This window comes from Xyrauchen texanus, chromosome 29 (assembly GCF_025860055.1).
Source record: "Xyrauchen texanus isolate HMW12.3.18 chromosome 29, RBS_HiC_50CHRs, whole genome shotgun sequence".
NCBI lineage: Eukaryota > Metazoa > Chordata > Actinopteri > Cypriniformes > Catostomidae > Xyrauchen > Xyrauchen texanus.
Genome location: NC_068304.1, coordinates 27,865,296 through 27,879,008, shown reverse-complemented (window position 1 = coordinate 27,879,008; position 13,713 = coordinate 27,865,296). Strand labels below are relative to the sequence as shown.

The following is a 13,713-nucleotide window of genomic DNA, read 5'->3' as shown; positions in this document are numbered from 1 at the left end:
AGCAGTCCATTAAAAAAAAATATCATTAAATCAGAGCAGGTTCAACCAACCACGCGGGACAGCAGGTATCACTCACCGTTCGTAGGAACTGTATCTCCTCATCTCCCCCCTCTCCCTCTGCCATCCTTCTCCGAGGGTTATTTGCAGCTCCTCAGGAGAAATCAGACAATCCTTTCCGTTTTGTCTTCAGTGTATATCAGTGTGAGCGTGTGTGTGTGTGTGTGTGTGTGTGTGTCTCTCTTTCTTTCTCTCTCTCTCTCAGTGTCTGTGTGTGCTGGAGGACAGCATGAGTCCTGTAGCTCTCACGGTGGAATGAGAGAGTGACAGAAGATTCAGTGCTGCTCGTGTCTCAGTCTATCTGTCTCTCTCTCTCGCTTTCTCTCTCTCTCTCTCTCTCTCTCTCACCCTCTCTTTCACCTTCCGCCTCAGATCCTGAGGATAGTGCTGTACCTCCTTACACATTCACACCGCTCCGCTGCACAACCATATTTGCACAACTGGCCCACCCCCTTTCTCAAAAACTGATCCTCCTACAAGTCCAATAAACTATAAATGGAAAATGTGTATTTGAGCGACCGAGCGTGTGTCTGGAGGTTCTAAGATGTTAGAACACACACACATACATGTTCATACATCTATAAGAGACATTTAAATTACATTTGATCCAAAATCTGAGTTGTTTAGTTTTTCAGGACCAGTGGTATCCCATGACAGTATTTGTAAAAAACACACAGAAAACTGCTTGAACAGAGAGTCCTCCAGATCTGAGTAGAACGCAGCCGGATATGGGGTACATATGTGTGCTCAGCACTCGCTGTGACTCAAACAGAATACCATAAACAAATTAACAAAACAAAACAAAAAAACACTCCAAAAATATTATATTCCTAAAATTAAACGGCGAATTGCTGAAGCATCACTAATGCCTTTGGTATTTGCCTTTCTCAGTCTGTGCAAAATATAAGATATAAACAATCCTTGTAAAATTAATGTGACTGAATATTGTAGACCACAAACAAAAATTTATAAAAAATAAAGCAATAAGACACTCCAACAGGGTAGCAAGCACAGATTGTGACCTAAAACATTCATTTATTCATTAGACAGACAGACAGACAAAGAGAGACAGACAGACAGACAGACAAAGAGAGACAGACAGACAGACAGAGAGAGAGAGAGAGACAGAGAGAGAGAGACCTCCTGTTGGCTAGACAGTCTGACAGCTGCATAAGCAACACACCCCTAAATATTACTCTAAGAAAATACAGCCAAGGTGCTGCAACCAACCACACACACACTCAAGTGCAGGCCACAAACAACATGACAACAAGCACCACTCCTCACCTTCACAATCTCCATCTAAGTGTCATCTGTGATCATGTTTCTCCCCTCTTCTAACTCCACCTGCAACTGCATCTGGGTATAGAATCACAAGGATGCTGATGGATTTTAGGGGGATCTTCTTGGCAACCGAGGACTGAATTTCATCGAGCATGCTCAGACACCACGTAACGAAAACTGGGATCCTGAGTGCATTTGCTTGGTACTTGAAACATGACCACTAGATGGCAGCGTAAGTATGGCTTCTTGGCTGCAAAAGAAAAAGAAAAAAAAAGAATTATTTACGGTGTACTTTTACTTTATATAATTAAACGTGAGAATAATGTACTAGGTGTAAAATTGAGAGACTTATAATCATCAAAAATATTAAAATGTAATAACGTTTTTATTTTATTTTATGCATTTAGCAGACGCTTTTATCCAAAGCGACTTACAGTGCACTTATTACAGGGACAATCCCCCTGGAGCAACCTGGAGTTAAGTGCCTTGCTCAAGGACACAATGGTGGTGGCTGTGGGGTTCAAACCAGTGTCCTTCTGATTACCAAATTACCAGTTATGTGCTTTAGACCACTACACCACCACCACTTTTTACTACACTGCAATTTTAATACAACGCAGTGCGAGGGTAATTGTTACCTTAATTGACATGGCCTTGTCTTGTTTCATTTTAAAAGCGAATCATTTATTCAGCCTTAATAAAGCAACATTAGTCATTTTACCTCTAACTCCTTTGGTGACTCGAAAGTAGCACAGGTGATAATATTTTGAGTTTGTTTTAGGTGACATGGCACCTGTCCCGTTAATGCATTTTTCACCTCAACTTACGTCTTCTATTTTCAGTTGGAAACGGGATCACGAGCGGTCGTTTCAAGAAGCTCTGCCGAAAAGTCTCGCGAGAGTATTTAAAACTTTTATTAGCCAGCAGTTTAAGTTAGGATCACATATGAAAGGATTTGCGCAACGACAAAACATTCCTAAAATATTCGAGGGTAGCTACATATCGGTGTCAGGATTCAACAAACCACTATGAATATTTCTTTTGATGGACATATTTTCCTGCCAAACTACCAAATTTACAGTACAAAGTTTTAGGAACTAAATTTATATAGAATCTCCTTCCAATAGTGTAATTTTTTAGTAATTTTAAGATAGTGACACAATTCCAAGTTGCCACTTTTCACAGTATTTATATATGTCTATAATAATCTAAAATAGTCTATAATAGTGCATTGGTCATTTTAAACACTACAAGGCAGATACAGGGTACTGATGTGGTTTCATGTGTTACGCAATCACACTTGCAGAATTTGCAGTGCAAGGCTTACTGAAGATGACATGGTCAGAGGCGAGAATAAATATACCATGCTATCAAGGGATTTAAGTATTGTTTCACCTATTTCTGATAAATACACCTCCTTCCCTTATAAAAGTAACATTTTAAGTCTGTAGAACAGGACTGAACTATGGGCAGTGATTTGAAAAAACAATGCTTATTTGCTACATGAAACCTTTAGGCTAGTTTAAAATATTAACCATTTTGAGGAAGTAAACAAAGGTGGAGTAATGAGCAAAGAGCCATGTTGCAAGTTCATCTGGGCTGAAAACAGAGTCAAAACACACCATGTTTATGGTGTAGTGTAGAAACAGACCTTCAACGCATTAATGCATTTGCAGCAGTGCACAAATGACCCAGCGATATCCGTGTACCCTTTGATACAGAACAGAAGAACCACATTTTGACTGAATTGATATTCAAGGTGTCATTCTGAAAGATGGCAGTTGATTCATTCACACCCATTCTTCAACTGACAGAAGCCCCCCTCTTCTGGTTTATATGAGAATCCCACCTCTGTGTGAAGACACACTCTCACACATGGGCGCAGGTTCCCACTGTGTTTGCATGCAGACACATACACGAACACACATGCACCAGTCTTTCCTATCAGCTCCCCTCTCCTCCATTTTTAACAAGGCATCCTTTCTCCCAGTCCAGCTGCACGTTGACGGATTCAATCCTAGAGACACTACCTCACTGTTAAAGAGAGATGGAGGGCAGGAATGAAGAAGATGCAACAACAGATTTAATTGAATGAAGGCTAACAAATAGAAGACAAGCAGCAGGTGAGCCCATAGAGACACGCAACAACTACTCATGTACTCGGAAATTAATCGAAAACGCACCCGAAGGCTGGCTCATTTACCTGTGCCCTTAAGGCAAACTACACCAAAGTATATATGAAAATATTTGAGCATATATGCTAGTGAGAGAAAAACTCTTCATGCAACTCTGCTAGAGCATGGCACTAGCAATCCCAAGGGAACACGTGATGTACTGATTAAATGTATACCTATACTAAAAGCACCTATCAAATGTGTTAATGTACTGTAATGTACTCAATTCTTCTTTGTTTTCACTCCCCAACAGTTTTCAAATGGCCTTTTAATGATTTTAATTTGCATCACTCACTCTCACACTGTTTCCAAAGAGCTCTATCTCAGCTGTTCCCTCCTTCTCTTCTTTCTCTCTCAGTTTTCCCCTCCCTCTGTCACACAGATGACAGTTCCCCTATCTCTCAGAGCCAGTGCCTGTATTTCAAATAGGATCTTGTTTGTATTGAATGCAGATAGCTGTTTGTTGTGATTATGCCCATTTTGACAACCTATTTTTAACCTACAGTTTTACTTTTTTCATATTTTAACGTACAATTGGCAATTTCTTTCTATTGTCTATCATTTTTTTATTGTTATGGTTAACTCTTGCTCTGTGGTTTGTGTTCTCTGGTAATTATCAGACAGAGTGAGTGAGTGAGAGAGAGAGGGAAAGAGAGAGAGAGAGAGAGAGATCCACAGCTCTTCGGAATTTAAGTTTTGACAGCTGCGGGTGAACGCCACTGCTCGTCCCAGCCTGTAAAAGGTTACTTAGTTCCTCCAGGTGTAAGGTGTGGAGGAGAGAGACTACAAGGTGCCCAATGGGACAAGTAGGGATTTAATTTCCCCAGTGGAACAAAAGAGGACACCGGAGGAAAGGACTTGGCACAATGATTCGCAAAGATTCAAAAAGGTACAGCTTCTCTTAGAATTTGCTTCCATTCTGACTATGCTTTGACAGATGCCCACACATTGGAGTCACTTTAGAAGTGATTTCATTTCTTTTAAACACAAAAGTCTGCTTTAGCTCTTCATGTCACAGAGTTAAGTGTGCACTTGAGGTTTGATAGCCTGCTGGTGCCTCATTTTGCAGCGCACTGCAAAGTGATCACTGTGGTTATCTGACAAAGCTGTGGTTTCTCTTCATGTTCTTTAGAACTTTGTGTTTAGGTTTCAGTTCTCTGTGAGAATGGTACACTTGTCAGTAACAAAGCATTTCAAACTGCACATTCATCATTCAGACGGTCCCGTTAGGGCTCAAATAATGTTTACATTTGCAATGTTGTATTCAAAGATTTACACGTGTTCTGAGGTATCAGTGGTACTTGTCTCTGATCTTAAAGAGGGGATTTCGCATTAGAGAGATGAAATACTTTTGACCTATATTCTTCTGTGACCTGTTGTGGATAGAGGTATGTTCACTCTTTGTTTATAGTACATAAGAGGCATTAGTAGGAACATACTGGTTGGTGTTGTGAAGAAACACTGCAAACTTATTTTAAACCATAATAAGCTAATTAACTACTGCTACTGTAAATTAAGTCAGATTTAAAAGAAGATTAAACTCTGTGCCAACATGAGTGGCGATTTTCTGCACTTCCTAATGACTTATTATGTACAGCAACTTGAGAATTGAAAATTTATATTTTATAAGGAGGAGCTTTTGGGGCCATCTGCATGTTATCTCTGAGGTCTTATCTGATTGCTTGGAAATGACTGACATAGCAGTGGCTAAAGAAGATGCTATCAGCATCAGTCTCATAACAGAAAGCTTTTGCAAGCATACCAAATTCACATGTAATATTCATGTATTACCATAATCACAATTTACTTACACAAATCATACCACAGTAATACAATAAATACAGGATATTAGAAAAATACAATGTTAACACGATTCACAATATACTCCATGTTTGTGGGCAATGGAGGAGTCAGGACACAATGAACAGTTAAGGTCAGTCTCTTTATTTCTATACAATGTCACGGCTTATAGCAAACTTAACAAAAAGTATCTTTAGCTTTTGGGTTCTCTTGCTCGTCCCTGGTGCTCTCTCCCCACTATGATGCTCTGGCATGCCTTTTCAGGTCTCCCTTCACCATCACTATAATCAGAGACTGGTGTTAGAGTCACACTTGTGGGACCTCTCGTACTGCAAACAACAGGGGCTCGAGCCACTCATCCCAATTTTTTGCGTCTTTGTGTACGAACTAACAAATCATATTTTTCAAGGTTGTGGCAGGTTGGAGGGTGGGGCCGGGTCGTGATTCAACACACCCGGTCCCTTATCAGGCTAATCAAGCCTACGATAGGGGTAAAGGCCGACTGCGGAGGATGGTGTGGGAGAGAGAGATCGTTTACGGACATGTCTGTCATATGTGTGTGTGTGTTTGTCTTTTGGTTAAGTTTATCATTAAAATATTATTTATATTGCCAAGCCGGTTCTCACCTCCTCCTTTCCATTGAACTGCTTTACACTGGTGCCAAAATCCGGGAAGGAGGAGGGATACGCCGTAGTAGAGTTCTCGCCACTACCGTCCACCCTAATGGAGCAGCCGTGGCCATCTGCCGGGGACGAGGAGCCCGGCCGCCTGGAAGTAGAGGAATGGCCACTGACCACGAGGGGAGAAGGGGCTCCTAACCAACCGCCTGGAGTGGTCAGGGCTGCTGCCAGGGGCGGAGGAGTCCCCTACCAGCCGCTAAAACACGGCGGGGTCTGAGACCACTGACCACAAGCGGGGAGGGGCTAACTGCCGAACGCCTGGAGCAGGAGAACCACTACCAGGTGCGGGGGGAGACCCCTAATGACCCACACACATTACCCTCAATACTTTTTTTAAACCAGGCCAATTGGTTCCCAGAATTAGTAGATGGGGGAATTAACCACAGCCTCGACTCTATACCTTTTTCCCCTGAATCGTATCTCAATGGTAACCACTGGATACTTGTGAATGTCACCATGCACATACCTCACCCGTTTATTCCTATCCAATGCCCCATGGATAAAGGTTTGAGAACAACCAGAATCCACCAAAGTTGATGTGTATCCCCTTTTATTCTTACCAGTATCTGCTATGCCCCAGTCCGATCGGACAGACAAGGGGAGGGGTCCCCTGGACCAGGAATGGGGTTTGGGAGGGGCTCCTTCCCACTTCCTGGGAGCCAGAACTGGGCGAGACGGGAAGGAATGAATTGGGGGGAAGGGGAAGGAACATGAGACACAGGCGTTGGAGAGAGAACAGAGAGAAAGGTTGCAGTGCCAGTCCCCTCTCTGGTGATCAGGCTCCGAGGCACCTGCTGGTCCTCCGCTAAAAAACTGGGCTAAAAACATGGCCTTCAAAGGGCTCTGGCATCAATTAATCAATTAATGGGAGAAAGGGAGGAATTTGCATGTTCCCTGGCTCTGTGTGTGTTTGTTAGAGAAGAGAGAGAGACGGAAGAAGAGGAGGCAGGAGAGAGAGAGAGGGTTGGGGTTAGGGTAAACTAGCTAGATATGTAGCCAGGAACTGGGAGTAAAACACTGGCTGTGTGTGTGTGTGTGGGGGAGTTGTTTTCCTGAATGACATGAATAGAGCAAAGGGTGCAAGAGTAGAGGAAGAGAAAGTGATGCTCGAAACACTCATATAATATGTAATTGCAAATGTATCATTGGATTATGATATACAATCCCTGGATGTCCATCTCAAGTGTGGACAAAAAAAAACAACTAAACAAATTAAACTGTTTTTCAGAGAATCTTTCTCAAAAAGCAGTAATTCTAAGTAAGTAATTGGACTGAATTAACCTGACTACAGGTACAACACAGGGTTACACCAGTCAAAGTAGATGTTTTTTATTTTATATATGTATATTTATTTATGTATGTATTTTATTTGATAAGAATGTGAAGAGGGAGGTAGAAAACAACTGTGGAGAAAAGGGGTAATTGGGAAAGGTAATTTGGAATGGTCAGTAGCCAGTTGCAAGAAAAACCCTCTCAAATTGCTCTGATTTTTTTTTTAAACAGAATCATAAATACATAGATAACTCAAGTAACCACTTTTAAAAAATGAGTCAGATAACCTAAGCATTTGCTTCATGTGGTAACCTACATTAACAAAGGGTTTTCTTAACCTACAGGGATACTTCACCCAAAAATGAAAAATTCTCATATAATTTACTCACCCTCATGCCATCCAAGATGTGTATGACTTTCTTTCGTCTGCTGAACACAAATGAAGATTTTTAGAAGTATATCTTCGCTCAGTTGGTCCATTCATTGCAAGTGAATGGTGTCCAGAATTTTTACACAGGCTGAATGAAACAGATTAATATTCAAGTCTATAAATATCCACATTCAAGAAGCCCTCCAAAGCAATCTTCACACATGGCAGGAAATATAATTTATAGTAAAATAAATTATATTTATAGTTTCTCACCCACACCTATCGCTTCTGAAGATATTCATTTAACCACTGGAGTCATATGGATTACTTTAAAGATGCCTTAATATGATATTTGGACCTTGAAAATCCTGGTCACCATTCACTTTCATTGAATGGACAACACAGCTGAAATTCTTTTTCTAAAAATCATTGTTTGTTTTCAGCAGAAGAAAGTCATACACATCTGGGATGGCATGAGGGAAACTAAATGATGGGAGAAATTTCATTTTTGGATGAACTATCACTTTAATGGCATAATTTTACATAATTCAAACACAGTATTTTTCAGTTACCAGTACCATTGTAGAAATTCACTATGCACTGTAAACCATGATTAATTTAATCCATGAATGAAAGTGTCCAATAAAAGGGCAGTTACTAAGATAACTTTGATTGCACAGTTCATGCACAATGGCTTAAATTTGTTTAAAAATAAGCACAAACAAATGTAAATTTTAAAATTCCTTTATATAAAAATGAATAAGGAAAGAACACGAAATAAAAATATTGTAAAAAAAAAAAGGGATAAATATTAAGGTGAGTAATATTCAGCTGGTCATGTGATGCTAACATGGCTGCCCCATAAGAGGACGCTGCTCCATGTAGAATAAAATAAATAATATAAAGTTACTAATGTAACTGAACTCTTCATCTCACATAAGTGGTCATAGGCCCAGATCAGGTAGCCTTACAGATACAATTCTGCTGTTTCACGTTTTACAGTGTAGTTCCTATGAACATTTATTTACACACAGACAGCATTTACATTTGCATAGACTTGTTTACAAATTCATTTACATTAACCAAGTGTATTTTCCCTCATTTGTATAATGTCTGTAGCTGTGTGTTTGTGTATGTGCTTCTGTATGTGTGGGGTTTTCAGGCATGGGAGATCTGAAGAGTGTGTATTGTGTATTGTCATCAGCTGTAGAGCAGGTTGATGCAAATAAGGCTCAGAGAGAGATGTGAAAATATGATGGAGAATTTGCATATTGAAAACACGTCTACTATTCTGACAGAAAGAGAGTGAAATGCAGGGAAAGGAAGGCAGAAACAAGGAAATAGAAATACAAGATTACTTTTATGACTAAGATATAAAAAGGAAGGTGCATGGGTCAAACGTAAAGGTAAGTCTTCTAGTGTCTTTTATCTACACAGATGTCATTCTGGTCTACAAACTTCAACTGATGTGAATTTATGCACTTGGGTTGAGTGTGTGTATATGTGTATCCCTTATCTCTGTGGTTGGACTTGCTGTTTTACTGTATGTTTAATGAGTTGAGAAGGTAAACTTCAGTGCGTGTATATGCAGAGAGAGAATTGAAAAAGAACGTGCTGAACTGGACACTGAGCTGGGAGGAATGGAGAGAGTGCTTGGGAGGGGTTTGGTCATTCTAAGAACTCCGCTAATTCTCAGCAGTCATGGCCAGCTTCCTGTTCGTGTCAGTTCAGTCACACACCACAGTGATTCTTGCTGATGATCACAGAAGCAAATCAAACTCCAAGTCAGACACATATAGTCTTTGTTATATGTACAGTGGTCCCAGAATGTATTTGGACACTTCAAATCTATGAATGTCTTAGCAGTAGGCCAGGAAAGTTTACTGGGATTGCACAGTTCGTGCACAATGGCTTAAATTTGTTTAAAAATAAGCACAAACAAATGTAAATTTTAAAATTCCTTTATATAAAAATTAATAAGGAAAGAACACGAAATAAAAATATTGTAAAAAAAAAAGGGATAAATGTATTTTTCTAATAAAAAACAAACAAATAATACATCAAAATATAAGTGGAATTAATTTATTATTAACATTATTAAAACAAAGTAATAATGACAATAATTAATATAATTTATGTTAATTCATTTGAATGCTATTAATGTTAAAACTTTATTATAATTGGTTAAAAAAAAAACACTTTTCAATCTAATGATTTTATAAAAATAAGTTTAAAATTATAATAGGATAGACAAATTATTAAAAATTGAGACAAAGCATTTGGATGCTTTTTGGTTGTCAAACGTTAGTGCCTTAATAGTGAACATGTCCATATTGTTACTACAACTGTGGACACCAGTGTGAACTCGAGGGGACTGACTTCATAAATCCACAAAAATGACCTTAGGACCAGTTTGTTAAAAGTTATTGCAAAAATACCTGAGAAAAGTGAAGTGAGCCCTGAAAAATACAAGCTTATTTTCATTCAAATTATACAGCAGCTGTAAAATGTTGTTGCTTTATGTCTGTATCTGAGAAAAAGGGCCAGAGAGAGAGCAAAACATAGAGAGTGAGAGGGAGTTAGAGAGAGAGAGAGAGAGAGAGAGAGAGAGAGAGAGATGCTTATCTGCGTTTTCTTACTCTCTTCCTGTGACATTGACGACACTGAATAGTGACATCCACTGCATGTGTACTTAAAGGATGTTTCTGCTATGGCTACAGTGGCAGGCCATGGCACATGAACAGATACAACAAGCACTGTGCACAGAGCAGGGTGGCAGATATTAACACAAAATACACACAACCTTACATATAAACATAAACATAACTGAACTACAGGTAGGGCTTGCAGAGCATGAACAGACATAAGCAGATAGTACAGTACATACACAGACCTGGCCTGCAGAATACTTCAAGGGAAACTCATAGTCTCATGTATGGACAAGGCCATAACCATGTCTTCAACATTTGGGGGGACCAAACCGTTTTTGGTGTGGGGGGTCACAGGTGTTGATGTCACAAATATAATGGTTCTATTTGGTCCTTAATATAGTAAAGGCACTGAATGCAATCATTTTCTGAATAAAGGCTTGAAATGCAATAAAGGCCCAACTTTTTATAATTTTTGGTTTTAAAAGATAAATGCATTTTTAAAGTTCACACAGTACAAAACAAACACTGTGTCTGCATTGCTAGCAATTTGGCTGTTTCAGTCATCTTTTCTTTCTTTTTTGTGCTTTCTCAAAGAAAAGACAAATATAATTAGATTTTTTTTCATCTTCGATGTATCTATAAAATTACATGACTGTGTCAGCTGGCTAGCAAAAAGAAATAGCCAAAATTATTTACTGCCCTCAGGTTGTCCCTCATTATTTTTTTCCTCCCAGCACAATCTTTATACACAATATTTGCAGCGCTGCAATCTTCCATACAAAAACACCTAATCTTGACCACTGCTGTCAAGGTACAAAGAGAAAAAAAAAATCATTATAAAAATACCATAAAAGTAGTCCATACAACACTAAGCTTTTCTATGGAACCAGAAAGCTTGGAATATAATGCATGAGTCATATGGACTTATGATATCTTTATATTGAATCTTTAATAGTGCTTTATAGCATTTGTCCTTTTTGAAGCTTGACAGCTCCTGCTCACTATACTGATATTCTATGGAACAGAGCTGCTTAAAATATATTTTTTTATGTTCTAATCAAAATCCCAGCATATTGGTTTTGAACAACATAATAGTGACTAAATGAGTGAGTACAAGTCAATTTTTAGGTGAACTACTCCTTTAACTGGTGGCTCGTTTTTAAGCACAGGCCTGACAAGGACACACTGAAAATAAAATGGTCTCATTTTTCAAAATTCAGATTAAAATGTTTTCTGAAGAAAATGTGAGTGGTCGTGTTGCTAGGGTACTTCAAGGGTGTTCTAGGTAGTTGTTAGGTCTAGGTTTTGCTTACTGCCCCAAATCAAAAGAGCCTACATTGATCCCTCATTCAATTTAATCAAACATATATTTTTTTTATCGCTAAGCCTGAATACATAGAAGAGTAATAGCTCACTCTCAACAAGTCACATATTTTGAGGTATTATTCATGTAGCATAAAATTATGTGGAACGAATTAGGTGCCAGAGTTTAAAACTTTGCAAAACTAGCAAGCACCCCTAATAACAACACATAACACTGCTTTTCTCATCAACAAACATTCACCACCATAATTGCTGTTCTTTGAAACACTGCATGACATAATCACAATTATTTGGTCCACAACATCAACATGTTTTATTATATTAAATAAGAAATGAAAAATAAAGACAATAGGCCAAAATTTAAAAATATTGTCAATGATCTATCACATTTTGTATAAGACCCATGGTCTTTTGTGCGACTGATAATACATCTGTTGTGTAAACTGACTGTTGCCAGGGACCATTTTTTGTTTGTATGTGAGATCTTTGTCCTGATAATGATTAGGCTATTGATTGCGTTAATAAATGTTTGTGTGTATACCAACAGGATGCCACATTTGCACTATTTTCTCACATATTGGTGATTTGAATACAGATACTGCACATTAGTGGGGCTATGTGTTTCTAGGCTTCATCAAGGATTGTTTACAATCCAAATATTTAATGCAAAATGTTTTATTGCTAATGATTAACAATGATTTTCCAATAATAATAATAATAAATGTTTTTTTTTTCTCATTATACTCTTTATCTTTTTATTTAAAACTAACTTTTGGGTGGGTTCAAATGTTGGGGTGCTCATCAAGATTTAAAAGCATTGAAGACCTCAAAACTCCAAAAATCTAAATTTCTCCATGTGTCTGACTCCAGTAGTAGAAAGTCCCGTCAGGAGGTGGGAATTGTGATAAAGAACAGAAGACCGGTGCAGAGGAGGATGACATGCCCCAGCCCGCAGGAGATCAGTCGGGCTCTACAGAGTCCACCAGCTCACCCATCGTTTCGTGCTGCCAGCCTGGATGAGCTCATCCTCCGCTGCCTCCACTGCTTCGGTTAGTGTCCTGCTTACCTCTCTTGATCTGTCCAGCAGCTTTTCTCTCTTTTGATCCCCCTTTTTACATGCACATGAATATTCGGATCAATATCAGAATTTGTTCATATTCTATGCATGCATCATGCAAATGTATTGCAACCAGATTAAGCCTATATTTTGGTTTCTAGGAATCTGAATAAGAGAAGTGACATAATTTGGTCAAGCTAACATGCACTCAGTAATTTTTTGAAGTATGTCGAAGAATGGCTTACACTGACACCTAGTGGCCTGGATGCTGCATCATTCATACACAGTAGTTTTCAGTTACCAATACCATTGTAGAAATTCACTATGCACAGTAAACCAGGATTGATTTAATCCATGATTAAGTGCCCAATAAAATGGCAGTTACTTAGATTAAGTAGTATTCAGCTGGTCATGTGATGCTAACATGGCTGCCCCATGTAGAGTATTTATGGGGTTACTGATATGACTGAACTCTTCATCTCACATGAGTGATCATGATTACTATTCATTTCTTTAGATGTACACATTTTTAAATGAAGAATAAAAAAAATACTAAATAAAACACTTTATACAGTAAGGAATAATCATTCTTCATTTGGAGTACTACAAGACATAAGCAGTTGTGAAAAGTGCAGTGATAGAATAATAATTGTTTTTTTTTTTTACAAACATTTAGAAGAAATGAAAGTAAATCAGTATTCAGATAGGTAAAGGACATATAAATAAAAATAAATGGCTATTGCAAGAATTTCCAGTACTTTCAGAAGAGAATAGTAGGAAAAGGACATGTATGCATGATCAATGGAAACATGTAAATTCTTCATACTGTAACCCACCAATGTTCAAGCCAAATCTATGCCATTGCATGCATGTCTTAGTTTATTTGAAATATGCTGATTACAAGTATACAAGACTACCAATAAATGTTAATGATGTAAAGAGCAAACAATGATTTTTGGAAAAAAGGCTTAACTAGAATGTGGATCATATTTAGTTGATGATGTGCAGGTAAATGTCTCATTACTAGCCAACCCTGCACCACAAT

At 38.4% G+C, this 13,713-nt stretch overlaps 2 protein-coding genes across 4 annotated transcripts in view; one reads left to right on the top strand and one right to left on the bottom strand.

Annotated features, from left to right (window-relative positions):
- LOC127622932 (ryanodine receptor 1-like) overlaps window positions 1-293 on the bottom strand; it is a 144,363-nt gene extending 144,070 nt beyond the window's left edge. For both annotated transcript variants that reach the window (XM_052097115.1, XM_052097116.1), the window contains exon 1: window positions 77-293. In XM_052097115.1, coding sequence (XP_051953075.1) covers window positions 77-124 — 48 coding nt within the window. In that variant the 5' untranslated portion in view covers window positions 125-293. The remainder of the gene's footprint in view (window positions 1-76) is intronic.
- Window positions 294-3,909: 3,616 nt separating this feature from the next.
- The window catches only part of LOC127622934 (RAS guanyl-releasing protein 1-like), a 45,074-nt gene continuing 35,270 nt past the window's right edge, over window positions 3,910-13,713 (top strand). The window contains exons 1-2 of one of the 2 annotated variants that reach the window (XM_052097121.1): window positions 3,910-4,404; window positions 12,485-12,660. In XM_052097121.1, coding sequence (XP_051953081.1) covers window positions 4,382-4,404; window positions 12,485-12,660 — 199 coding nt within the window. In that variant the 5' untranslated portion in view covers window positions 3,910-4,381. Of the gene's footprint in view, window positions 4,405-12,481; window positions 12,661-13,713 lie in introns of both variants that reach the window. The other variant, XM_052097120.1, reaches the window with a different exon arrangement.